Source organism: Chiloscyllium plagiosum, chromosome 3 (genome assembly GCF_004010195.1).
Source record: "Chiloscyllium plagiosum isolate BGI_BamShark_2017 chromosome 3, ASM401019v2, whole genome shotgun sequence".
Lineage (NCBI taxonomy): Eukaryota > Metazoa > Chordata > Chondrichthyes > Orectolobiformes > Hemiscylliidae > Chiloscyllium > Chiloscyllium plagiosum.
Window position 1 is genome coordinate 113,969,226 of NC_057712.1, and position 27,512 is coordinate 113,996,737.

The window sequence follows — 27,512 nt, forward strand, 5'->3', positions numbered from 1 at the left end:
GAGGGTTTTTTATATTTAGGTATTTTTATCACCCCAGTATTTGGTCAGCTGTACAAGGTCAATTTTGTGCATCTACTGGAAAGGATAAGGCAGGACCTTCAATGTTGGGGGAATCATCCAATTTCTTGGCTAGGTAGAATAGCTCTAATTAAAATGAATGTCTTGCCCCGTCTCTTATACCCTATGAGAATGCTCCCAGTGATGCTGCCGAGGCCGGCACTGCGCAAATTGTATGGTTGGCTTGGTACTTTCGTCTGGAATCATAGGCGGCCCCTCATTAAGTTAAAGAAGCTACAACTTCCACAAACAAGGAGAGGGCTGGACTTTCCAGGCTTTAAGAAGTATCAGCTGAATTCCCTATTAAGCTACATAGCCAATTGGGTCTCGTCTGAATCTGGCTGGACATCGAGGCTTCTCAAGTAAAGTGTCCTCTTATTAACCTCTTATTTTTAGATAAGATGAAAGTCATTATGGACCATTGTAAAAACCCTATAGAATTAAACACAATTAAAGCCTGGAAGATAATGTGGCAAAACGAGCGTAATTCACATAAAACCTCCCCTTATACTCCTATAGTGGGTGCATGGGGTTTTCAACCAGGGCTCACAGATGCCACATTTAAATCCTGGAGGTCCAGGGTATCTCCTGTTTAGGGGATCTGTTTGATGAGGGGGTCTTGATGTCTTTTGAACAACTGCACCAGAAATTTGGACTACCTAATGGAGACCTCTTTCGATACTTCCAAATTCGAGATTATATACAGAAGAAGACTACGCTATTAGATAGTCTTTATAAATCAGATAAAGAACGTAGAGTGTTGTGGCCAATGGGTTTACCCTCGGTCAGCACTCTCTATCACTTATTACATAACGAAGTGTCAGAAGACATGGAATGTTTGCTTAGAGCATGGGATCAGGAATTGGAGTTGGAAATATCCACAGAAATGTGGGATGACATCTGGGAAAATGCCAGAAAAATTTCCATCTGTAATAGAACCCAGGCCATTCAGTTAAAGATACTCCATAGGACTCATATAGCACTGGAACGATTGGCAAAATTTAGGGCAGGAGCATCTCCAATGTGTCCCAAATGTAAAATAGAGGTGGGCACTCTCACACACTGCTTACAGAAATATCATAAGATCTGCAAATACTGGGTCAGAGTAGCAAATGCTTTGACAGAAATCTTGGGAACGGAAATTAGAGTAGATCCAGTATCTCTTCTCCTGGGCTTTTCGAGCTTCCCTTCTGTGGATGTGCACGGGAGGAAATTATTTTCCATTCTCTCCTTTTGTGCAAGGAAAAAATATCTTAGTAAACTGGGTAGTTGAAGGCCATCCAGAACTTTCAAATTGGCACAAGTTAACCATGGAATCCCCTTGACTTCCTTACAAATATTCCCCTTGACTTCCTTACAAATATGGTGCACCAAAAAACTGAATTATTCAATAAAATATGGCAGACCTTCCTGAATCATACAGATACAGATATTTCAGCCATTTTGTCAAGGGCTTTCATCTAGTTGTGGTAGTGATTCTGGCTGGTCCGGGGGGCCCTTGGGGGAGGGATCCCATGAATACGGGTTTTATTATGACTTGATGCTAATTGGTTCCGAGCATGTACTTCACTATTTAATTACTATGTTATCCTTCTTTTTCTCGTGAGTAATGTAAGATATTTTATTATACGCTCTGGTTAGTTATAGGTTAGATTAGCAGTTAGTTGAGTTTTGTTTTCTCCTTTTTTTTCCTCTTCATCTCTTTTTTGTTTGATAGGTTTTGGTTATTATTTATTTAATACTTAATTGCACATTAATGTTTGTATTTGTGTTTTTATTTTGTAAGTTTGCAAAAACATGTTAAATTTTCAATAAAAATATCTATTATAAAAAAAAGAGAAAAATGCAGCCTTGTAAACATAATTATGTGACAAGTGTTTGAATGAGAACTCTCTAAAGGACCAATGATAAAATCCATGGAGGTACACTATGCAAATCAAATTTCTAACACATTGTTGTCATTTTTCTTCTTTGTTGATCTACTGTAATGTTATTCTATAGCTGTTACTAACAAGAAATATTGCTGGAATACAAATCAATATTTCAAATGTTTAGTACAACTTGCAACTCCTCAGATACTCAAGCACCAATAACTGGTCAACTTTCAGGCTTGTGCTCATTAATGGCAAACAACATTCTCCCTGCACAAGTACAAGGTGATGACCATTTCAAACAAGAGGGAATCTAACTGTCCCATGTTACAGAGTCAATGGCATTACTATCACTGAATCTTCCACCATCAATATTACCATTGATTATGAATTTAATGTGTCTAGCCACATAAATACTGCATTGGCAAGAGTGGGTCAGAAGCTGGGAATTCTGCAGCAATTATTACTTGAGGAAAGGTATTCTGCAGTATGGCACCTCATGTCTACCACCTACAGTAGACAAGTCAGGAGCGTGATGAGTACTTTCCCGGATACGTGCAGCTGCAACAACATTCAAGAAACTCGGCACCATCCAGAACAAAGTAGCCTGCTTGATGGACACTACTACCAACATTTACAGCTTTCACCATCCAGGCATTGTGGTAGCAGTGTAGCAGCACCTTTCAAATGCGTGACCTCTACCACCTAAAAAGCCAAGAGCAGCAGTAGGAGTTCTACCCTATGTTCAAGTTCTCTTCCAAGACATGTACGATCCTGACTTGGAACAATATCACTATTCCTTCACTGCCATCAGGTCAAAATCTGGGAACGAACTTCCAACAGGTCTGTCAAGGTCTGCAGCAGTTTAAAAAGGTAGCTCAGTACCACCTTCTCCAGTGGCATTAGAAAATGGAAATAAATGTTGGTCTACCCAGCGACACCCACATCCCATAAACAAATTTTTAAAAATAGATGCTCATGATATTTTACTGGGTTCGCACACTAAAAATTAAGCCCTGCTGTTCCCAGAGTTGGCACAGAAGTTAAAGATTTTAAAAGAGTACACAATTACCCAATTTACCTGTATGTTACACCCAGGTTGACAGAATGCATGGATTATCATACTTAGTAATCATTAGCATTTATTACAAGCAAATGGATTCCAACTGTGAGCAAACAATTATGAACAATCAACATAAGTAATATAACTAGTTAAAACTCTAACCCCCTATAAAACTTCACCTACACATTCACATAGACAGACACCCAAAAAAAATGTATGTGATGGGCAGGAAGGGAGTGTAATGGAGCTGTTCACAGAATTCATTGAGATGACCTTTTGGCTTGTCAGAACTTGCTGCTTCTTAATCTTCTATCTCCAGGCAGGAGCCACAGAACAGCCAATTCACACTTATAAAGTCTCTAACTTATTGGTTCAAAGCTTCAACATACTGAAACTATTGAGAAGGGAAAAAATAGGCTTTCCTCAAACTTAGTGATTTTTACTGAAGAGAAAATGCTGCTCCTTTTTTCTTGGCGCTACAAACATTCACACCCACGAGCTGTTCAGCTACCTAGGATCCGATCACATTTGCTGACATGCTGAATGCTTTTGCCATCTACAAGTGGTCAACACTGCACAGACCAAATCAGCCACTTGTTACCAGCCAAATCTCCCCTCATACACATCCCCTGGCACTAGTTCATCTGTAGTAACTTACCCCGTTGCCAAACAATAACAATGTAAACAATGAGGGTCAGGTTACTTGCTTTTAAAAAATGAAGTCATCTTTTCCACAATACTTCTTTTTCTTTAAGAACATCCCCTGTCCATTTCAGTCCAGAATCAAAAAATACAGAAAATTACATTTTCTTTACAAATTCCTGTTGTTTCATCCTCCTTTCTTCTCAGCAATGTATAAACCATGAGGATGAACATGAAAAGATAGCAGTGAGGCCCAGAGGTACATCCAAAGCCTCAAATACTACAGAAGATTGCAGGCAGCCACAATGAAGAACGCCAAAAATAGAAGCATACAGCCATGATGGAACCCTGTATGTTTCAACAAGATCGCCTTTCATTCTTCCGAGCTCCAATCAAAATAGGATCACACTGCTCAACCTTTCTTCATAAGACAACCCATTCATCCCAGACAACAGCTAATGATTGTTCTGAATTGCTTGCAATGCCAGTCCCCTAAAGAAAGGAAATCAAAATTATACATAGTATTCTAGGTGTGGAGTTTGCACATTCTCCCTGTGTCTGCGTGGGTTTCCTCCCAAAGTCCAAAGATGTGCAGGTCAGGTGAATTGGCCATGCTAACTTGCTAGATGGATTACATTTATCTAATAAATTAGTCAGAGGGAAATGGGTCTGGGTGGGTTACTCTTTGGAGGGTCGGCGTGGACTGGTTGGGCCGAAGGGCCTGTTTCCACACTGTAGGGAATCTAATCAATTCAAGGAGAAAATAACATTTAAGACTGTATGAGAGATGAAAGTGCTGATTGGTTGGAAAGTAGATTCTGACTGTTAGAGGTGCTGCCATGAAAAATGTTTATGGTGGCTGACAAATGACTGCCAAGCTTTATTTAAATTTTAAAAAAAGTCAGATTGACTTTGATTGGCCAATACTGAAAAATGAACCAGAGAATGGTTACCACCATTACACCAAAACAAATACAGTGTGTGTACATGTTCTTTCTGTCTGCAGAGTAGAGGGTTGTATATTAATATATGTAGTTCCCATTCCCAAAGACTGAGAATCATACCACACAGCAATTCCCATCAGCAATTCATAAACAAGCAAGATATTGATTTTATCTAGTTTGCCCGCACTTGTAAACCTCACAACACAATGCCCAACTTTAAATGCAATTTTGCAATTGGATTACGTTTGTTACATAATCCTCAGTGTGAGAAGAATTACTACATCCGTGGTATGTCTGTCAGTCAAGCTCACTGTTTACTGTGTACTAGAAGCTGTATATATAGTTAGCAACCGATAGTGTACCTTTTTCACAGTTTTTCTTTCTCAGTTGAAATCCTTTCCAAAGGCATTGTGGGTCTACCACCAAATGAACTGCAGTGGTACAAAAAAGCAGCTCATCACCAACTTCCTCAAGGGCAACCTGGAATGGACCATAAATATTGGTCCAACCAGCAATACCCACAATCCGTGACAAAACGAAACTTTGTTGAGAGTTGTGCATTATCTGCTTAAATTTCTGCCACTGCTTCTCCAACATTTTATCTTTCACTCTATTTATCCTGTCCACTTTTGCCAACTCTGTTTCCATACTCTTGCAATTACCTTCATTTAAGTTTCAATCTGTTCTTGAAACTTATATTTCTCATCTTCAAACTAAAAGTGAAATTCTATCACATTATGATGCTCTTGCCTGCAAAATTATTTTCTGGGGACTAAAATCAATTAATTAGTTAATTAGTTTGTGTCATCATCCCTTATCAAGACTAATATAACCTGCTTCCTGGTTAGTCCAGAATATATTGTTCTAAGAAACTGCTCCAAATAATTGCTATGAACTCTTCCTCCAGGCTATCTTTACTGAAATGGTTTTATCAATTTCCTATCACTCTTCATTTCCACCACTTACATTTTTAGCTGATCATACTAGCTTCTCCACTAGTGAATGTCTAGTACTTTAAGATCTCCTTGTCTTTCAGATCTTCCAGGAAATCAAGGTGTTCACATCTTGGACACTTGGCTGAATTAAGTTCTTTACTGCCCTGCTGAGGTACTGAGGCAAAGTCAAGCTCAAAGTTTGTTCCTGTTCTGCCAGTTGTGCTAGAATTTTGGCTCCCTTAACTAAATGGACTTTTCCTAATCCATGAAGCATTTATTAGAGGATGAATCTCTCTGAGGTTCCCCCACTTATCCACACAATAAATACCCCTTTGAGCAATTCTTTAAAAAAAGCTTGAGGGAAAAACTTACCAGAAGAAATACTTTACTGTCCGGCTTGACTTTGTGTTTCTCCATATATTTAATAAGGCTGCTGTTAGCATAGCTGAATACAAAACAAGATCAACAAGTTAGACTTCGATATCAGTTCAGCTCCAAGTGGACAAGTTATAACAATGTTCAGTGTAGATGATTTGTCGTTGAGGATTTACTGTTTTCTTTACTATTCTTCACCTTGCAAATGATAACAATAGCATACTAAAAATAAGCAGATGATAAACTCAGCGCACAATCACAAATCTCTCAGCCACATTTGCCTTCCCCCTCATTCAAGGTATAGTGTAGGCATTGAGAGATCAGAGAGGGTGGTTAAATAAAATAATACAGAAAGATTTTTTTGTTGATTGTTCTAACTCCCATTACAGCAGCTCTGATGAAAATAAACTACAATGGTTCCAGTCATAAAGTATTTTTAAAAAGTCTTACCAATGCTCTGTCGAACAGACTGAGCTTGATATTCTTATTTGTGGCTAGGAAGTCAGAGGCATATACAAAATAATGTTCTCTTTAAATACTGTTCTCACAACATGGGTGATGTAGGAGACTCTGCTTATTATCTGCCCTTATCCACCTTCCTGCCATAATAGCTATTATCTTTGCTAGGATATTTCAGTATGCCGCTGATTGTATCTAACTGGGAAAGTGTTCCCTTCCCTTAAAAGGCATGAAAGAAAATGGGGTTGCATAGAAACTTTCTCTGGTGCCAGTCACCAAATTCGTAGTTTATTGAATACAGTTTCACAACTTACAAATGTATAGCCAAAAATCAGCGTAAATGTTAATTGCAGAAGTTGAAGTTAAGGAAATAAAAAGCAGAGGCATTGATTGGATGATTGCTTGAGCCCATACAAAAAGACAGCTTTGACACTGCTAAGGGAGTAGAGGTGGGAACAATGCACTTGTGATGTTTTAATCAATGATTTTTTTAAAAATCTATGATTAAATCTAAAACTCAGCAAAGGTTTTACATGGTCTTCTACATCACTGCTGGCTGTCAGAAGGTTAACTTCATTGACTGCACCTTAAAAGCAAAACATTATTATAATACAAAGTGTGAGTTTTTACCTAGTGCCCAGGATAGGAAATTGCTAATAAATGATAATTATTCACAAACTGGGCATTACTAATATTGATATATGTGTTGCCTATGAGGAAAAGATATTTCAATTTCCTCAGAATGGCAGGGATTTACTAACATACCTTGGCTGTATAAGTTTTAGATAATTTTCTGGTATTTCCTGCATAAAGAGCAAACTCCAATATAACTTCTTATATCTTGGATGCATCACAGAATTTGGAGGGTCTGTTCAGAAAAACAAATTGAAGTTGCCTCAAATAAAGCTTCAAAAAGAGCACTGGGAAAAACGCGATCTGTGAGTGGTGTCATTGTACATCATTGCATGTCATCTCCAGCATCTGTAGCGTTTTGATTTTATCCGACTTTCCTAATCTAACTTCATCACGTAAATTTCTCAGCCTTGAAACCATCATTGCAAACTTCTTTTGCACATTTTCCAATGTATTCATATCTTTCCTGAATTGTGGCACACAGAACTGTTCACAATACTGCAACCAGGGGTTAACTAGTCTGCTATACTAGTATCGTCCTTGCTTTTGTAGTCTATGCAGCTATTAATAAACCTAGGATACTACATGATTTGCCAATTGCTTTTTCTGTGCCTGCCCTGCAGCTTTAATGACTAATGTTAATACACACCCAGATCTTTGTGCTCCTGCACACCCTTGAGAACAGTACTCTGATTTATATTCAAGTACAAAGATCATAAAGAAAGAAAGTGGAGGAACCAAGGTATTGGTTAGCTCAGTTGGTTGGGCAGCTGGTTTGTGGTGCAGAGTAATCCTAACAGCATGGGTTCAATTCTTGCACCAGCTGGAATTAATGCAAAAGGGCTCTCCTTCTCAACCTGTCCCCTTGCCTGAGGTGTGGTGATCCTCAGGTTAAACCAGCATCAATTGTCTCTTTCTAATGATAGAGTAACACTACTGTGACTTTACCTTTTTTCAAAGTGTATCAACTCACACTTCTCTGCACTGAACTTCCCCTGCCACCTGTCTGCTTGCTTCACAAACTTCTTGATGTTCTTTTGATATTCTACACTATCCTCCTCACAGTTTATAACATTCCTGAACTAGTACCATCCGCAAACATCGAACTTGCTCTCTGTAAAAGAAACGAATATGGAATGAACTACCAGACTTAGTGGTAGATGCAAGTACAGTCACAACAGGACTTATACACTTAATGGTAAGGTGCTGCTAAACAAAGGGCTACCTTGGAGTGCAGGTTCATAGCTCCTTGAAAGTGGAGTCGCAGGTAGATAGGATAGTGAAGGCGGCATTTGGTATGCTTTCCTTTATTGGTCAGAGTATTGAGTACAGGAGTTGGGAGGTCATGTTGTGGCTGTATAGGACATTGGTTAGGCCACTGTTGGAATATTGCGTGCAATTCTGGTCTCCTTCCTATCGGAAAGATGTTGTGAAACTTGAAAGGGTTCAGAAAAGATTTACAAGGATGTTGCCAGGGTTGGAGGATTTGAGCTATAGGGAGAGGATGAACAGGCTGGGGCTGTTTTCCCTGGAGCATCGGAGGCTGAGGGGTGACCTTATAGAGGTTTACAAAATTATGAGGGGCATGGATAGGATAAATAGACAAAGTCTTTTCCCTGGGGTGGGGTAGTCCAGAACTAGAGGGCACAGGTTTAGGGTGAGAGGGGAAAGATATAAAAGAGACCTAAGGGGCAACTTTTTCACTCAGAGGGTGGTACGTGTATGGAATGAGCTGCCAGAGGAAGTGGTGGAGGCTGGTACAATTGCAACATTTAAGAGGCATTTGGGGTATATGAATAGGAAGGGTTTGGAGGGATATGGGCCGAGTGCTGGCAGGTGGGACTAGATTGGGTTGGGACATCTGGTCGACATGGACGGTTTGGACCGAAGGGTCTGTTTCCATGCCGTACATCTCCATGACTCTATGACTTAAAGACATTTGGACAGGTACATGAATAGGAAAGGTTTAGCGGGATATGGGTCAAACTTAGGCAAATGAGACTAGTTTAATTTTGAAAAGCTGGTCAGCATGGAAGAGTTAGACCGAGAGTCTGTTTACCAGTGACTCTATAAATCCATTTATTTCTCACTGTTTCAAAAGATTTCTCCTTATTTTCTGCTCATTTCCTTTAATTTCCATTTCTGTTCCAATAGTTTATTGAATTTCACTCTCTGGTCTCAGGATATTTCTCACACACTATTCACATTAGCCATTGTCTTTCCCACCACTCAATTTACTCATTCTCCAAATCATTGTCATTAGTGGATTCACACCATTGTGCTTTCTTCCATTCCCCTTAAAATTACATAAATTCTCAAAAATATAAGCCCTTCCCTCTTGCTTCAGCCATGCAGTCTCACAATGGCCTGAAGCATAATTATATGCTTATGTAACCCAGGACAAAACAACCTAAAGATTATCACCTTCCCATTGCATATAGAGAGAAACTTTTATTCTTGGTAGAGTCGATAAAAAGATGGCACTATTTTGAGTTAAGGATCAAGAAGTTTAGAGAGGATTTGAGGATAGTAAGAATCTGAAACACCGTCTAAACAAAAAGGGTAGTAGAGGCAAGAACCTTCAAAACATTTAAGAAATATTTAGATGAATACTTTAAATGCCATAGCATACAAAGTGATGAGCCTAGTACAAATATCAGTATCAATTATCTGAATATTGGATTACCTGAAGGAGACCTCGAGGTCCCGATAGAAACATTACATCAAAGAAATGTTTCCAACACTAATTGCGTCTTTTGTTTACAGTGATTAAAAATGAACCCGGCTGACTGAAATGCTGCAGAGAACAGTCCTGGATGTCGATGGGAGACCAGACACCGTCTCCAAATGACTGACCTCCCGCCCTCTCCCGCCATACTTTCCCTGGAGCTCTACACAGACGTGTACTATAAACCCCTTTCCCCAGATAATCTCTCCATTATTGTACTGTACAGGGCAAAGGTGGAACCTGTAAAAAGGTTGCAGTAAAAAGTTGTGTGCGCAGCTGTGTGAATGTTATGTGGAGTCTCACCCCCCCCAAAAGGCAGCAGCAGTAGTCTTGTTTACTAGATTACTTACAGTGTGGAAACAGGCCCTTCGGCCCAAAAAGTCCACACCGACCCGCCAAAGCGCACCCACCCAGACCCATTCCCCTACATTTACCCCTGCACCTAACACTATGGGCAATTTAGCATGGCCAATTCACCTAACCTGTACATTTTGGACTGTGGGAGGAAACCGGAGCACCCAGAGGAAAACCCACGCAGACACAGGGAGAACGTGCAAACTCCACACAGTCAGTCGCCTGAGGCGGGAATTGAACCCGGGTCTCTGGTGCAGTGAGGCAGCAGTGCTAACCACTGTGCCACAATGCCGCCCACATGGTGTCCAGTCCAGCTGCCCCAGAGTGGGGGCTGTGGGTGGGGGGGGGGGGGGGGGGGGTGTTGGACGAGTTTGAGGGATGAGGGGGAAGGGGGCAGTGTTGGATGCGGTGGGGTGGCAGGGGCAGGCATGCGGTGTGCTGCTGCCTACTCTCCTGAACGAGGTGCCAACTTAACAGAGAACTCCGAACCCCAGAGGAGAGGCAGTGAATTAATTAACCGAATAATTAATTATCCGAATTAAATAGTGCCCACCCATCTTGATCAGATAATCGAGGTTCCTCTGTACTGGAAAGTGGGATTAGAGTAGATAGATGATTGATGACAAGGGTGGACACAACGGGCCAAAGGACTTTTATCCGTGCTGTAAAAAAGCTCAATGATACATCAGTGTAGTACAATATTCATCCTCGACACCAGAATCAGACAGTGGTGGGCACTTAAAAACTTACGTTGTTCTCCTGAAGTCTTTCTGCAGAGTTGGGTATTCAGGCATCTTGCGGATGTCTTCCCAATCTTTATCTTGCAAAAAAAAAACAAAAATGTGCCAAGGTCATATGCATGCAATATTTGCAAAACAGATTATTCCCTTCAACTTCCACAACTGTCTGTGAAACATGCTCCAAACTGGGGCAGTTTGAATCATATTGGTGCTCAAGTAGGAGTTACTTTTGGTTCTACTACATTGTAACCTCGTCAGCTGAAAACTCTGGAACTTGGAAACACATGTCTTGAATTTTTTCAGCTAGCCTCATAAATTTTAATCATCATTCGTGACATTGGCAGCAATTCAATGACTGACTGAATTATTGTCTTGAGTGAGAGAAAGGAACAGTCACATGGCTTAGTTCTGACATGTTTCTACTCCTGTCTGCCTGTTGGACAGGCTCCTTGGCCCAGGCTAATTGCAACTTGACAGGAATGGGCAATTTAATCAAAAGTGGGAGAGGTAGGCTTGTTAATATTATGTGTGGTGTGGAGTGTGGCGGTGAATACTATGTGCCGCTTGTGTATATGTTTAGGAAGGAGGGGCTAATTACTATGTGTGTGGAATGAAACTATTACTGTGTTCATTAAAATGGGACCATATTAGCAAATAGCTTGGGAAGCACTGACATAGATGAAAAAGATTGGGTAAAACCTGAGAGAACTGCAAATTTGTATTATGAATGTATTGATATTTACAAGTTTTAGGAAAACTTTTATAAAGAAGAATATTACTTAATTGTTGACTATATTCAATTTTATTTCAAATACCTGATCATTAGCACAAACGCCACATTTTCAAATGAATGCATATGAAAATGGACACTTTTCTGATATTGTAGAATCAGGTTAGAATGGAGATAAGAAATAGTGATTAAAAGAAGTCATTTGCGGAAGCTGTTTGTAGTCCCCCTAACAGTAAGTAGGCAGTTGGATAGAGTATACATCATGAAATATGGGGGCTTGCATGAAAGATGCTGCAATAATCATGGATAGCTTTAACCTTCGCATCAATTTGATTAATTAGGCTGGCAACAGTAGCTTGAAGATGAGTGCTTAAAAGGTATTTTAAATGCTTCATAGAGCAATATTGTCTGTGTTCCACAAAGGATTGGGGTTGGTTTGAACTTCAAAATGTGTAAGGAGATCACATAGTAAAGTAATTGTAGGTAATAATAGTCATAAAATGATAGAATTTCACACTTAGTTGAGAGCGAGAGACGTAGGTCTGTTATTAAAGTGTCAAATTTAAAGGCAATTAAAATAGTATGAGAAGGCAAGAGTTGATTAATGTTTTAGGGTAAATGGGTAAAAGTTAAGACTGTGGAGAAGTAGTAGTGGCAGCCATTCAGCGAGATTTTTCACAACTCTCAAAAACATCCCATTGTGGAAGAAAGATTTTCCCAAAAAGTGGCACAATCTGTGACTAGCTGAGGTAGTTTGGGGGGGGGGGGGGGGGGCCTGGGGTTTTCCAAAGTGAAAGAACAGGCTTACAATGCTGTGAAGGTTAATAGTAGGACAGAAGATTCAGAAAGTTTTAGAAATCACCAAAGATTATCTTTAAAATCTTTTTTTAAGGAAAGAATTTGGACTATTAGAGAAACTTTACGAAATATAAAAAGTAGACAATGAATTCTTCTGTAACAATATAAAAAGGAGAAAAGTAGTTAAAAGAAGTATTGGACCCTCACCGGGGTGGTGGGGTGGAGGGGCGATGTGGTAAGCAGAATTGGGAGAACTTGTGCTGGCAAACTAGGGAACAACACAGTTTGAACAAATATTTTGTATGACTTATAGTGGCAAACAAGAAAAGCATTCCAAAACTAGCTGAAAATCAACAAGCAAAAGGGCTGAGAAACTTAGAGTAAATACTAAAGAAAAAGTAACAGAATACTAAATGAGACTTGGAGCTGACAAGTGCTCTGGAGCTGATGGGCTATATTCTAGGTTTTTATAAGAAGTATAAAGATAGTGGATATATGGTTGTAATCTTCAAAGATCTCCTAGGACAAGATTTTCTGGATGATGCAATACAATATCCTGCTTCGAGTGGCCAAAGAATCAGCAGCAACCTCATGCCAGTGATACATTTAATGCTCCAACAACAATAAAGTGCCATGTAAAAGGTTACTACAAACATAAAAATATATGAAATTGGGGTTCCATATTAGCATGGATAAATGACTGGCTAACTGAGCCATTTTCAGATTGGCAAATTATAACTAGACATCTACTTACAACTGGGTTCAACTATTTATGGTTTAAATTGTGGAAGGGCATATAATTTTTCAATTTAAAGAAATGGTTACAAATTGAGAATTTTAAGAGAAGCTTAACATTCTTTGGTTTTCACCTCTTAGTTTTGAAATCCTATTATTTACATTCTAAGCATTCCATGCTGACTGATATAATGATAAACACACTTTGCATTCTTCTGGAGGATGCTGTGTTTGCATATTAATGCACTCAAATACAAGATCCTGGGTTATTCACCTCGCAAGTATGCATTGCACCACCAAAACTACTTTGGAGCCTTAAAGGCACTAGTAACATCCAATTCCTCACCCACTATATTACACTGCGGACTGGTTCTTGAATGACCTTATCCAGATAATTATTAAAGTGAAGAGCAATTGTCCAAATACTGATGCCTATAGGAATCAACCAGTAGCTAATTCCATGCAGAACCACTACTATTATTACAGCCCTCTGCATTTGAGAATGAAATTACGCTTTGTCCATCCTAGAGTCTGCCCTCCATTCCATAGAATTCAGCTTTGTTAATTAGTCTAACCATCAATGCCAAACACTGGAAGAGAAATCAGACAAAATAAAATTTTAATCGAACAAGAGCAGCAGCAAATATGAGTGAAACTACATGTTGACAAGAAATTGAAGACAGCTTTCTCCTTTGTTAGTAATCGTGATAGTAAATGGTTCTTATTCTTGGTAAAGGAAGGAAAAAAATTTCAATTAAAAAAAATTCTGGCTGAGAAGTATGATGGCATTCTTAATCCATTGACCATTTTCGTTCAGATTCAAACAGACTAAAGATCATCAGCTGCCTACTAACTATTAAACATATCGCTCTTATCCTGAGAACAAACTCGAAAAGTAGGATTTTTCATTTTAGAGTTAATGTATGGTGCTGGATGTGTTATATAGGTCATCACTTCCACCGTGGCCTGGAATGAGTTTCCTGCTCAATTAACTGTTTTTCAGATCATTACACATCCACGTGAGTTGTTTTAAGAACTGAACAAAGAAACATTTAAGGCATATGGGCAGGATGCTCTAATCCACATTAGGAACTACTGGGATTAGGGGGTCAGGGACCATATTCCCCTATTTTCTTTGTTTCTACTTGAAGGCAATCACTGCAAGCCTGCAGCGTTGCTGGGACTAGAGTTAATTGACTTCATCCACCAACCCAGTGGCAATGTCTCTGAGCAAGTAGAAAGTGGCCCTAAGGTTCAGTGACAACTTGCTGGAACTTACGCTCTGAAAGAAAGGTGGTTATCCTCCCCAAGAATGGCAGCTGGAAGCCAGTTCATCAGACCTGAGCAGTCTGGACCAAAGCTACAGCACAGGTCAGTACCAGTGGTACAGATTCATTGCAGGAAGAGAATAAATTATTTCATACACTCTGTGAGGATAAGTGACACCATCTACTTTCCCAAGGTCACAGTGGTAGGGTCATCACACAGCTGAGACTGCATAGGCTTGTCACATCAGATGATTAGTTGCAAGCCTCAGCACCCAAAATGATGATGTGCACTGAAAGACTGGTCAGCGTTCTAACATTTCCTGGGCAGTTTGCTTCCTAATTTCTGGAAAAGGCCAGGATCTGACATGGCTATGTACATTCATAAAGAAAAAAAAAATGCACTCATTGCCACCATACTCAATCTTTCTCTTTCTTTATTTGCAGGCTAGAATAGCCTACAACAGGAGGAAGAGGACTCAAACTTGATAAGGGGTGCTCAATATTCAGATTCTCATCTTTTTTGAAGAACAGGCCACAGAGCTGGCAGAGACAACCATGGCCATTCCTGTCCTAATTTCACAAGTTGGCAATGAGAAACATTACAGTCTATTCTTCTCAGATGTGCAGCTTATGTCACACATCAGTCTATATAAGGGACTGTGTACCTTCACCAACCAATTCTTTCTCTACTCCTCTACAGATACGAGTTACCATAAGCACAAGACACCACAATGTCCTGGTAGCAGCACCATGACCATCACAGATGTATGTGATATCTCAGAGGGTATACCAGCAAAACATTCACCTGCACCTGCCACCGTCGGAGAAACATTCACTTCCGCCATCTACAGTACACATGGGGCCATTCTCTGGAGAGCACATCATTGATACACATACACAGCCAGTGCAGTAAGTAACATTGAGGTTTCTGACATTCAGAGGACTGTTGAAGTACTCTGTACCATGCAGGAGACATGCTTCTGTTGTTGGCCATAAGCAGCATGGGGAACAGAAACAGGCAGGGGAACCTTTGGCAGTTGCACTATTGTAATGTGTTGTTCCATCTCATTCTGAGCTGAAAATGTGTTGCTGGAAAAGCGCAGCAGGTCAGGAATGAAGAAGGGCTTATGCCCGAAACGTTGATTCTCCTGTTCCTTGAATGCTGCCTGACCTGCTGCGCTTTTCCAGCAACACATTTTCAGCTCTGATTTCCAGCATCTGCAGTCCTCACTTTCTCCCTGTTCCATCTCATTGTACAGCAAGGTGCTAAACTGCTTGCCTAGAGAGACACAAGTGAAGATTTTTCTCCATCAGGTGATGCTGATCTTCTATCGATACATCTTTTATTGTCTCACATCATCAGTAACGCATGCACCTAATCTTTGTCCTCATGACCTAGCCCATAATAGACCTGACCTTCACAGACTGCACTCAGGGGCCCTAATACTGACTTTGTCTGATGAGGTCAGGAGGAAGACACTCCATCTATATTTATGACATTTCACAAACATGTTTTTTGTAAGTGATGGAGAAATATGATCAGGCTCAGCAGGTTACAGGAATAAAAGAAGCTTTTTCTGACTTGGGTATCTATAGCCAAGTCAAACATTGTCACTATATGAGGTAGGCAATGTATAACTGAAATGGGAAGGATTCCATGCTTTATGGGCAGAATAAAAGAAAAGTGCTTGAATTAGTACAGTCCATAACTGCAGAAGCACAGAGACTGAGGATGTTCAGCATTTGCACTTGTACAGTCAAAGAGTATAATATAGTGAGAGAATAAATTCACTACTGGCAGTCATGATGTAGGAGAACTGGGGAGTACTCTCTGGGTTGGGTGTTCCCAATGCTGCTTTTCCTTCTCCTAGCTAAGGCTCATAATTATATTTTCCTCTAAAAGACCCTATTGTTGGGAGTATGCATTGTAATGCAGTTACAGTAGTTGCAATTAGTACAAAGCCTAGGTTTGTGTACACAGTTTGGCGCTTCCAGAGAGAGCGCCATACTAGCACATGATATTAAAAAGTAGCTTTTATCTAAAACAACGATGCTCAATTAATGAAGTCTGTCATAAAGTAACAGTCGTGCTACATTGCCAGGCAATGATCATTTAAAATAAGCATTGCCCCATAACATTCTGTGGTATCGCCATCACTGAATCCCCCTTATCAACATCCTGAGGATTATCAGTGACCAGAAACTAAACTGGACTAGCTATATAAATACATGGCTGCAAAAGCATGTGAAAGGCTAAGAATACTTCAGGAAGCAAATAACTTCCTGAGTGCCCAAAGCCTGTCCACTATCTGCAAAATACAAGTCAAGAATGTGATGGAACACTCCCCTTTTGCCTGGATGAGTGCAATTCCAACAACACTCAAGAAGCTTGATATCATGCAGAACAAAGTAGCCTGCTAGATTGGCACTATGTCCACAAATATTTATTCCTTCAATGACCAACACTCAGTAGCTGCACTATGTACCATTTACAAGATGCACTGCAGAAATTCAACAAAGCTCTTTCAATAGCATATTCCAAAACAAGCAGCAGTTACATGGGACCACCAACTGCAAGATTCCTCCAAAAACCACTCATTACCCGACTTTAATATATGTTTCTGCTCCTTCACTGTCATTGGGTCAAAATCCTGGAAATCCCTCCCTTTCTCCACTGTCAGGGTACCTACACCAGCTCAAAAAGGCAGCTCACCACCATCTCCTCAAGGGCAATTAGGAATGGGCCATAAATGGTGGCCCAGCAACAAGAGCTAAAGGGATCAAAGAATATGGATGAAAAGTGGGAACAGGCTACTGATTTGGATTATCAGCCATAACCATAATGATTCGGAGATGCCGGTGTTGGACTGGGGTGTACAAAGTTAAAAATCGCACATCAGGCTATAGTCCAACAGGTTTAATTGGAAGCACTAGCTTTAGGAAAGCTGCTCCTTCATCAGATGATCACCTGATAAAGGAGCAGTGCTCTGAAAGCTAGTGCTTCCGATTAAACCTGCTGGACTATAACCTGGTGTTGTGTGACTTTTAACTTTTTAACCATAATGAATGGTGAAACAGCTCAAAGGGCTGAATGGTCTACTTCTGCTCTTAATTTCTGTTACTAACCCCTGGATGGACAGTGCCAGAGTCTCACTCTACCAACTCTTCATCCCCTCTACAGTGTGCTCTTTAATTTGAGCCACAAACTACCATTGTGTATGCAGTAACATGGTCTTCCATCACAAGCACTCTGCTCTTAGTTAACTCGGACTCTACCATGCCCTACAGCAACAGTCTACCTCCTTCTTTTAACCACAGGGCCTTTAATATGACCCCTGGCCATAGCCTGCTGTCCTCTCCTTGAATACTTCAACTGCATTTGGAGAGTTTACATCACAAGTCAATGCAAAGTTCATTTACAGCTATAGGACAAAGCAGCAAATACTTTGCCCAGCGTCCAGAATGAAATGAAGATTGCCAGGTTCATGCCTGTTACACGTACCCAGGTAACTGAGGCAATGACTTTCTTGACTGGGTACAAGTTAATTCAGAAGGCTGACTTAATTTTAGTGAATGTGGTTTTAATGAGCTGTTAATCTATGAAGGTCAATCAGGAAGGTCAACCTGCCTTTTGAGTTCAGGGATCCTAATTGCTAAAATTTATCCTAATGACGTAATCTGATTGTTTTGACCCTCATATAATTAACTTCATCTTCTCGATTCCTCAGAGATCAGCTTTTTTTTTGGGTTCAACAAATCAGTCAGGGAGAGTTGTGAATTATGTTTAACCGTGTAATCACAACTGGGTGTGCAGAGGTCAGTCTCCCAGAGCTGTAACTAAAATAGCTACAATTTTAAAATATCTTAAAATGACTTCAATACAAAGAAAGAAGATCCGTGTATTGTGTAAGGCATATTCTCACTTTTGTACTTTGTAACGAATGTTTATTTATTTTTGCTGATAAAACAGCTGACAATGGGGTTACTGTAGCCTGAAATGGGAGTGAAACTTTATCCCATAGTACATGTAAAAGACTGCTATTTTCTAGATGCCATTTTTGTAAATCAAACTGTTACAATGCTTCATAGGAATGTTTTAATTTAACTTTTATCAGAACAGTCTTATTGATAATCAAATTGTTTTATTGTTTATAAACAGATCAATGTTTTTTTGCACACAGACAGAACAGTGACCTTCCATTTTAAAAAGAAACAAGAGGGTGTTTTTTTTTGGTTGAAATGCATAACCTTATTGAAACACTGTGGAAATAACATTAATGTTGCAATTGACAGAACACTGTAAAATCCTCACATCCTCAACCTTCGTGTTGATGCAGCTTTAATCCTAGCCTGCAAGGATATTTAAGTAAAAATTAATCTGCTACTTGATTCCAGGACTAGAAAAATAAATAATGAAGAAAGATTGGATAAGCTGGGATCATTCTCCTTGGGTGGTGGTGGAAGATTTGATTTACAGAATTAAGTGGGGCCTAGAAAAAGGGCAGAAAATTACCTATTTATTTCAGACAAGGACAATGACTAACAGTCATAGATTCAAAGTGATCGGCAGAAACATTAGAGGTGATACAATGGAAATTGCTTTCACTCAGAGGTTGATAGGGATCTGGCACCCACTACCTGAAAGGTTATGGCTATGGACCAAATGCTTGGATTAGGCTCGGTGGCTCATTTTTCAGGCAGCGTAATACACAAGAATGTAAGAAAAAGGTTAAAAATCACACAACACCAGGTTATAGTCCAACAGGTTTATTTGAAAGTGCATGCTTTTAGAGTGCTTCTCCAGCACCACACTCTCGAATCTAATCTCCAGCATTTGCCCTTTTAGACCATAACCCTAGTGTTGTGTGATTTTTAACTTTGTCCACCCGAGTTCGATACCGGCACCTCACATTATAAGAAAAAGGAGCAAGGGAAGGCCTGTTGGCCCCTGAAGTCTGTCCTGTTATTCAACAAGATCATAATGATATGCTGCAGGCCTCAACTCTTTTCTTGTGCCAGCTTATCGTAGTCCTGAACTCCCCAATATTTCAAAAGTCTATCTACATCCTTTTTGAATACTCATAGTGATCTAACCTCCACTATTTCCTGGGGTATTCACTACCCTCGAGGGAAAGAAATTTCTTTGCTTCTCAGTTTTAAATGAGTGTCCTCCTATTCTGAAACTATGTCCCACAGATGGAGATTCCCTCACTATTGGAATCATGTTCTCAACATCTATTCTGTGAAGCCCTCTCAGAATCTTTTGCTTCAATAATATCACCTCTCATACGTTTAAACACTATTGAATACCCCTCACCTTTTTAATCATTTTCATCCCAGGAATCTAATGATTCTCTTCTGAACTGCCTCCAATGCTGGTATATCAATTTTTAAATACAGAAACCAAAACAGTGCTCCAGGTGTAGCATCACCAACACCCTAAATAGTTATAACAAGACCTCTCTGTTTTTAAAACACCAGCCCCCTAGCAATAAAGGCCAAAATTCCATTTGCCTTCTCAGTTACTTACTGTACCTGCATGTTAGCGTTTTACGCTTTATGTACAAGAATACCCAAATCCCTTTTTTCATTCCCTCCTGGATTGTGAGCATTATTGGCTGGCCAGCATTTATTGCCCATCCCTATCTACTCATGAGAAGGTGGAGTGAGCTGCCTTCTTGAACGACTGCAGTCCACGTGCTGTTGGTAGACCCACAATGCCCTTACGAAGAGAATTCATTGCAGGATTTTGACCCAGCAACAATGAAGGAACAACAACATATTTCCAAGTCAGGGTGTGCAGACTTTGGCATAAAAACGGCAACTAATATTTAAATGATGAGAGACTCCAAAGTTCATGATATCACACTTTCCTCCAACTGCCAAGTTTTGTCCCCATTCTCAACCTAAATTCCCTTGTAGATTCCTTAAATCCTACTCACAACATGCCCTCCGATCTATTCTACTGTCCTACAATGTGTCCATCCTGAGTTAAGTGGTCTCATACTGTGCCATAATTCTGTTTTGATTCAATATATACATATAATTAACTCATATCCCTATTCCATCTTACAGTGAGAGGTTGGATTTGTGTTCACATTTAGATGAGTTTAAATGACATAAAATATCATATAGAAAGGTTAATCTAAAATCAAATGACTTTGTCAGACATATTAATTTATAAATCTTTGATATCTAAATAGTTCTGTATTACTTCATAATGATATATTTATTCAATAATATATTACAGCATTGAATATGCCTTCTTTTAGAACATCCAATTATTAATCAGTGTGGGTTTCACTTCAATGGAATAACATTAAAGCTTTATTATAAACTACACCAAGCCTATAGACATCAACAAGTCAAACTCACCAGCCGGAAATCCCATAACACTGAAAATACGATCCAATTGATCATGGTGAAAGGGATTACTTGTTTTGATATCTTCCTGGCGACAATGAAAAATAGGTTCTGATGTTAAAAGTTCTGCAAAAATGCATCCAATTGCCCAGATATCTAAAATAAAAAGATGAGAGATAAAATGAGACAGAAAAGTACAATGTTAAATTCATTATCCATGATATGCTTATTTCATCACTGTTCTGTTGTTCTATTGTGGTGTAAGTTTTCAAATAATTCTGTTCAAAAGGAGTTCTACAGGAAACAATTAACATATCTTTTGGCTTTATGACATCGGGAAAGAAAATAATATATCGTATCTTTCTCAGCTCCTTGATAAATGTGGCGATTCAAGATGTTGGCTGAAAAGGTCAAAATTGTCTCATCATTCTTGATATTTCAGGACCAAATGGCACCATCATGGGCTGGTATTTGCAAAATAATAAATGTGTAGAAATTTTGAAAATATCAATGTGTTATCGTGACCATTTCAAAAAGACAAAATAATTAAATAGGTTTAAGATTTTGAGATGTAAAGCATCTTCATGTCCTGTCAATCACACAGATCAGTGTGTTAAAGTGGAATATTTAATGTAAAATAAATTAGAAGAGCAGGATAAGGTTTAAACTGTTAAAAGGTAAATTTAGGACTGATCAAGAAAATCGTCTCACATTGGGGATTCTGGTAAATCAAACTATCGATGATCATATAAAATGTTCTTCAAATCTCAACCTTTTAATTGATTTCTATCTTTAGATTGATTCATGAAATCAAGGGATTTTCAGATGGAGTAGTAAAGTTGGGAAATTTGGAATCATTTATGATGCTTCTATTGGAGGCTAGATTTTGCACTGGGCAGAGGAAACCAGATTCTGGGATTCCCCTCCCAGTCTCGTTGTGCAGTATTTTTAAGGGTATAGTATAACGGGGTAAACCCAGATGCAACAATTACGACATTGACAGCTCCATTGCAGATTTCCGAATCTGCAGTGGTGGTGATTTCAAAACCCCCCACAATTTTCATGGAGCCAGGCAGATTTTTGAAGGCTTTTAAAGGGGAAGTAGTTCATACCAGCGCGGAGGTGTTGTGAAACCTCATGAAAACCTGTTCTGGAATCAGAGACTTTTTCACAGATAGGTTTAAGCATATTGCCAACTTCATATGTCATAATATAATGCAACCTGATAAGTTTAATATCATGATTGATGATAGGGCTTTATTCAGAAAAGGTCAGTGTCCACCAAATTAATCAGCAAAATGGTGAACCATGGGATATTCTGTTCTGAGATCGGGGACCTTTTCACAGTTAGGTTTAAATGGTATTGCTAACTTCACATATCATAAATGTTATTTTAATGCAATGATTGATTATAGAACTTTGTTTATAAAACATAAATTACCATTAAATTGACTGGCAATATGAAAATGGAGAAGTCTTCAGATGAATGACATTAATTTATCCAGTAAATATAGTGCTCTTCAGCACGAAGTGTATTGAGAGTCAGCTCTGTATGCAAATTGTACCCTGCGCTTTGATCTTTTCAGCTGCAGCACTTCAAAAACTTTAAGGCATTCTGTTTGAAGGTATTGTTGACACAGTTATGCAAGGCAATCTAATTATAAAATGCTTGGCTGAGCTCCAAATTTCCTTAATAGATTCAGTGCAGCAGAGTTTATTGATGCAGACATCAAGGAAACTGAGCTCTGGATAGATTTACAAGTTGATGAGCTCTTAGTTATTTTTTGTTGAATTGTTATTTGTTCATTTTGACAGTTTTATGACAAACTAATTAGGATTAAGTTTTTTTTCCTCAAATGGCGTTTGAATGACTGTTCCCTTACTTTGGCAGTTTCTGGAATATCTCAAAAACTTCCCAAATGATATCACAGGATTCATGAGCTCTATTCAAAAGGGCTACTGGTCATTGGGTATGTGGAGTACGAATGTGGCAATAAGTGAGTAGCAATGAGGCGATGCGGGGCCGGGGGTTAGCGGAGGGAATGGCAGTGAAAGAGTGAGAGCTACAATTGTTAGCATTCATGTCCAGAATTTAGTACATGCTAGCAAATGGTTGAAGACCTTTTACTCTACCTTTCTAGGTGTCCAGTTATCTCTGTTCCTGATGTGGTGGCGGTCCTGACTCCATCCCATCCCCACCATCCCACATAGAAAATTTCCCAATTCACAATTCCTGTCTCAAGCGCAGAATTTCAAGGATAAAAAATTAAGTCAAATTCAAAAGTTTACTAGATGTAATTTATTTTGTGAGATACACATCCTAATTGAGACCAATCTTGTTTCATATATCTTTACCACCTGTGAGTTTTCTAAGTTGTAATCAGCAATGAGAATTTTCAGCATTCTTTGCTCTCTACTCAGATATCAAGCAACAATCTGGTTAAGATCACAGTATTCCAGACAACTGGGGATCAACTGGTGACAAAAAGTCTGAAAACAAACCTTCCAGCTCAATGAGCAAACTTATATCCAAACTTACATTATTTTGCAAAAACAAGATTTATATGACTTAGTTACATACTGGTACTTGCTAAATCAACATTTAAATCAATGTTTTAAAACTTTGACAACAGTTGAGATCACAATGAAGCAGCAAATAACAAATTCTTCTACCACTGGTGCCTGAGACATTAGCTGGTGTTCAATACTTTCTACAGGAGCCAAATCAGCACAAACATCATTCCACAAACAACTATGAATTCATTGATTAGTTTGGATTGGAATGTAGGCCAGAAAATGGGAAAATTTCTCTGTATTACGCCATTGATGCTCACGTAGATCAAATATTTGTTTATTGTCTCAGCCGAAGTTTTATTTTACATAAAAAGGTTTTATTTTCAAAGATTGAGTGTTTAATCACAGAACCACAGAATTGTTACAGCACAGGAGGAGGACAATTACCCTATCATTAACTAAAAATAGTTAATCAAAGGAAGAACAGGTCACTGCTCAAACATTTTCTGATGACATTAATACATATCTCCAGTCACCATGACCAGAATCTTAAATTTTCTCACTAAGGGCCAATTTAGTCGAGATTCATGAAGGGTTTCTCTCCATGATGTCTGGTGAATTACCTTGCACTATCATTCTAAATGTGCCTCATTATCTAACTACCCCTCCCCATGGCATCTGTCATCCAATGTTGGCCTAATTCTACTACTCACCACACCCAGAAGAACTTGCAAATGCCAGGATACCCCAAAATAAAGTTATAGAGATGTACAGCATGGAAACAGACCCTTTGGTTCAACTCGTACATGCCAACCAGATAGCCTAACCTAATCTAGTGCCATCTGCCAGCACGTGGCCCATATCTCCCTCAACCCATCCTATTCATATACCCATCCAGATGCCTTTTAAATGTTGTAATTGTACCAACCTCCATCACTTCCTCTGGCAGCTCAATCCAAACAGGCATCACTCTCTGTGTGAAAAAGCTGCCCCTTAGGTCCCTTTTGAATCTTCCCCCTCTCACCTTAAACCTATGCCCTCTAGTTCTGGATTCCCATACTGTGGGGAAGAGACCTTGTCCATTTACCCTATCCATATCCCTCATGACTTTATAAGCCTCTATAAGGTCACCCCTCAGCCTCTGACACTCCAGGGAAAACAGCCCTACCCTCTTCAGCCTCTCCCTGTAGTTCAAATCCTTAAACCCTGGTAACATCCTTGCAAATCTTTTCTGAACTCTTTCAAGTTTCATAACATCCTTCATATAGCAGGGATTCCAGAATTGCACATAGTATCCCAAAAGTGATCTAACCAATGTCCTGTACAGCTGCAACATGACCTCCCAACCCCTATACACAATGCACGAGCCAATACAGGCAAGCATACAAATGCCTTCCTCATTATCCTGTCCAGCTGCGATTCCACATTCAAGGAATTATGAACCAGCACTCCAAAGTCTCTTTGCTCAGCAACATTCCCCAGGACCTTATAATTAAGTGTATAAATCCTGTCTTGATTTGCCTTTCCAAAATGCAGCACCTCAAATTTATCTAAATTAAACTCCATCAGCCACTCCTCGACCCGTTCGCCTATCTAATCAAGATCCAATTGTGTCTGAGGTAATTTTCTCCACTGTCCACTACATGTCCAATTTTGGTATCATCTGCAAACCTTCTAACCATATCTTCCATGCTCACATTCGAATATTTGATATAAATGACAAATGGACCATCATCCCTGGTGTCCCTGTCCAAGGCCTGTCTCCAAGGCTGTTGAGCTCTTGGATAATTTTCATAAGTCCAAGGCTGTCCTGCACCTTTTCTGAAATTTGGTCTGGATATGGCTGATAAAGGAAAAATTGGTACTTCACTTTGCAAACATGCACATGGAAATCCTGATGGTTATTGTGATGCAGGGGAAGGGCTTTCTCTTGTCCCAGGACTGGAAGAGGATGCCCTGTCATCAGATCCTGCCAGTCTAAGTAAAGTTGCCACCTGAGTATGTGCCATCTCGGCTGCCTGGAGGAACAAGCAACATCTGCTGCAATAGCTTCACTTGCTCTTTCGCATCAACCCCAATCCATGTCCTTCTAACCTTGCATAGGCTCTGTTCTGCCTACTTACTCACTCAGGTCACCTTACCAGCAACAGAACTAAACGTTATACCAGCCACATGTATCTCATTCAATCCCTCTTTTTTTTCTCATTCCAGGAGAAAATAACATACAATAAGACTGAAAAAGCCAAGATGGGTTTTGCGCTGCTGCATGCCATTCAGCTCATCAGTCCCTGTGAGGAGAGGAGTCTGTACCCGACCACTCTTAATAGCTGACTGACTGTGCCCAAACTCTGAGTTGACAGTGGAGGCTACCCTTGATTATATAAGTGAGAAGCAATTTTAGAAAAGGATGGAGATTTAACCCCAATAGGCCTTTTTGAGACGTTCTAACCTATCACTTCCCAAAAAAATTTCTAAAAACTGATTCTCAATTTAGGGCAACATTGTTACCCCCCAGCATTAATTGCTTGTTCCTACATCCCCATCTAAAAACTAGGGGTGAGTCATGTTCCTGAACAACTGTAGTGTTCAAGTGCCAAGGTACTTCTACGTTCTCTTGGATACGGTGTTCCAGAACTGTGACTCAGAGATATGGAGAAATGGAATTTTTCTGCCCAATTTAGGGTTGGGTGTGACTTAGAGGGAAGCATGCATGTATGAACATGTAAAATGGAACAGAAGTAGGTTATTTGTCTGTTCAAGTCTGTTCTGCCATTCAGTAAGATCTGATAAGATTTGAATTTCATAATCCCATGTAGTCCCAAACACCCTCAATTCAATTACCTCAAAGATATATCCACCTCCATTGGCTTTTGAGGCATAGAGTAAATTCTCCTTATATCTGTCCTAAAACAGTGCCTCAAACTTTAAAATAGTACTCAAACATTTACAAGAGCCAAACATCATTTCCACATAGACCTTGTCAAACCATTCAAGACCTTGTCAAACCATTCAAGACCTTGTATACTTCAATTAAGTCTTCTAAACTCCAGAGAAAACAAGCTATTGATTCTACATATCAATCTGGAAGACCTAGTCTGAAATTTGTCCAATGCACTTACGTCTTTTTTTAAAATAAGAAGACCAAAAACAAGACGTAGTCACACCATTTCCATGTTTTAAGCATGACCCCATTATTTTCATGTATGCATCCTCTCAGTATTAAAAAAAATTAAATTAGCATTGGTCATTACTTGGATCTGCATACTAACCTTTCGCACTAGAATCCTTAGATCCCCTAATACTTCAGATTTCTACACTGGTTCTTCATTTAGGTAATCCTGTGTCTTCTTCCCCTTTCAAAGTAAACGGTGGCTCAGTGGTTAGCACTGCTGCCTCACAGCATCAGGGATCCGGGTTCAATTCCAGCCTCGGGCAACTGTCTGCTGGAGTTTGCACATTCTCCCCACGTCTGTGTGGGTTTCCTCCAGGTGCTCTGGTTTCCTCCCACAGTCCAAAAGATGTGCAGGTCAGGTGACTTGGCCATGCTAAACTGCCCATAGTGTTAGGTGCATTAGTCAGAGGAAATGGGTCTGAATGGGTTACTCTTCAGAGGGTTAGTGTGGACTTGTTGGGCTGTAGGGGCTGTTTCCACACTGTAGGAAATCTAAACAATTTCACATTTTCCAAAATTATACTCCATTTTTAAGATTTTTGTCCACTCAATCTATTCATATGTATTTCTGTAAGATTTTTATGTCCTCTTCACAATATATTTTTCTACCAATCTTTGTGGTTATTTGCAAATGTAGCTATTTTGTCTCATTTCTTATTTTCAATTTTAAGCTTTTCACCATCTAAAAAGTACTGTCAACATTCTTAGGGTCTAAAATGGATGACCTCAAACTTTCTTATGCTGAACTTCATGTCTTACAATTTTGCCCATTTTCATCAACAATGGCCTTTTTCTGAACTGGAAGGGGACTAATGTCCTGGGTGGAAGGTTTGCTCGAGTGGTTCAGGAGGGTTTAAACTAGTATGGCGGGGGGGGGTGGGAACCCGAGCTATATACCAGTGGTGAGAGTTGATGGAGATGAGGCAATAGCAAGAGGTAGCGCAGCCAGTGGGAAGGAATTTCCTAGGAAAGAACCAAGGGATCGGTTAAAGTGTGTTTGCTTTAATGCAAGGAGTATCAGGAATAAAAGTGGTGAGCTTAGAGCATGGATCAGTACCTGGTGCTATGATGTTGTGGCCATAACAGAGATGTGGGTTTCTCAGGGGCAGGAATGGTTGCTGGATGTTCCAG

General features: G+C 39.6%; 1 protein-coding gene across 3 annotated transcripts in view; it reads right to left on the bottom strand.

Annotated features, from left to right (window-relative positions):
* Window positions 1-27,512, bottom strand: part of LOC122548452 (cyclin-dependent kinase 19-like) — a 134,824-nt gene that overhangs the window by 54,753 nt on the left and 52,559 nt on the right. For all 3 annotated transcript variants that reach the window (XM_043687144.1, XM_043687146.1, XM_043687147.1), the window contains 3 exons: window positions 20,708-20,851; window positions 10,812-10,881; window positions 5,885-5,957 (listed from right to left, as the gene is read on the bottom strand). In XM_043687144.1, the coding sequence (XP_043543079.1) occupies window positions 5,885-5,957; window positions 10,812-10,881; window positions 20,708-20,851 (287 nt within the window). The remainder of the gene's footprint in view (window positions 1-5,884; window positions 5,958-10,811; window positions 10,882-20,707; window positions 20,852-27,512) is intronic.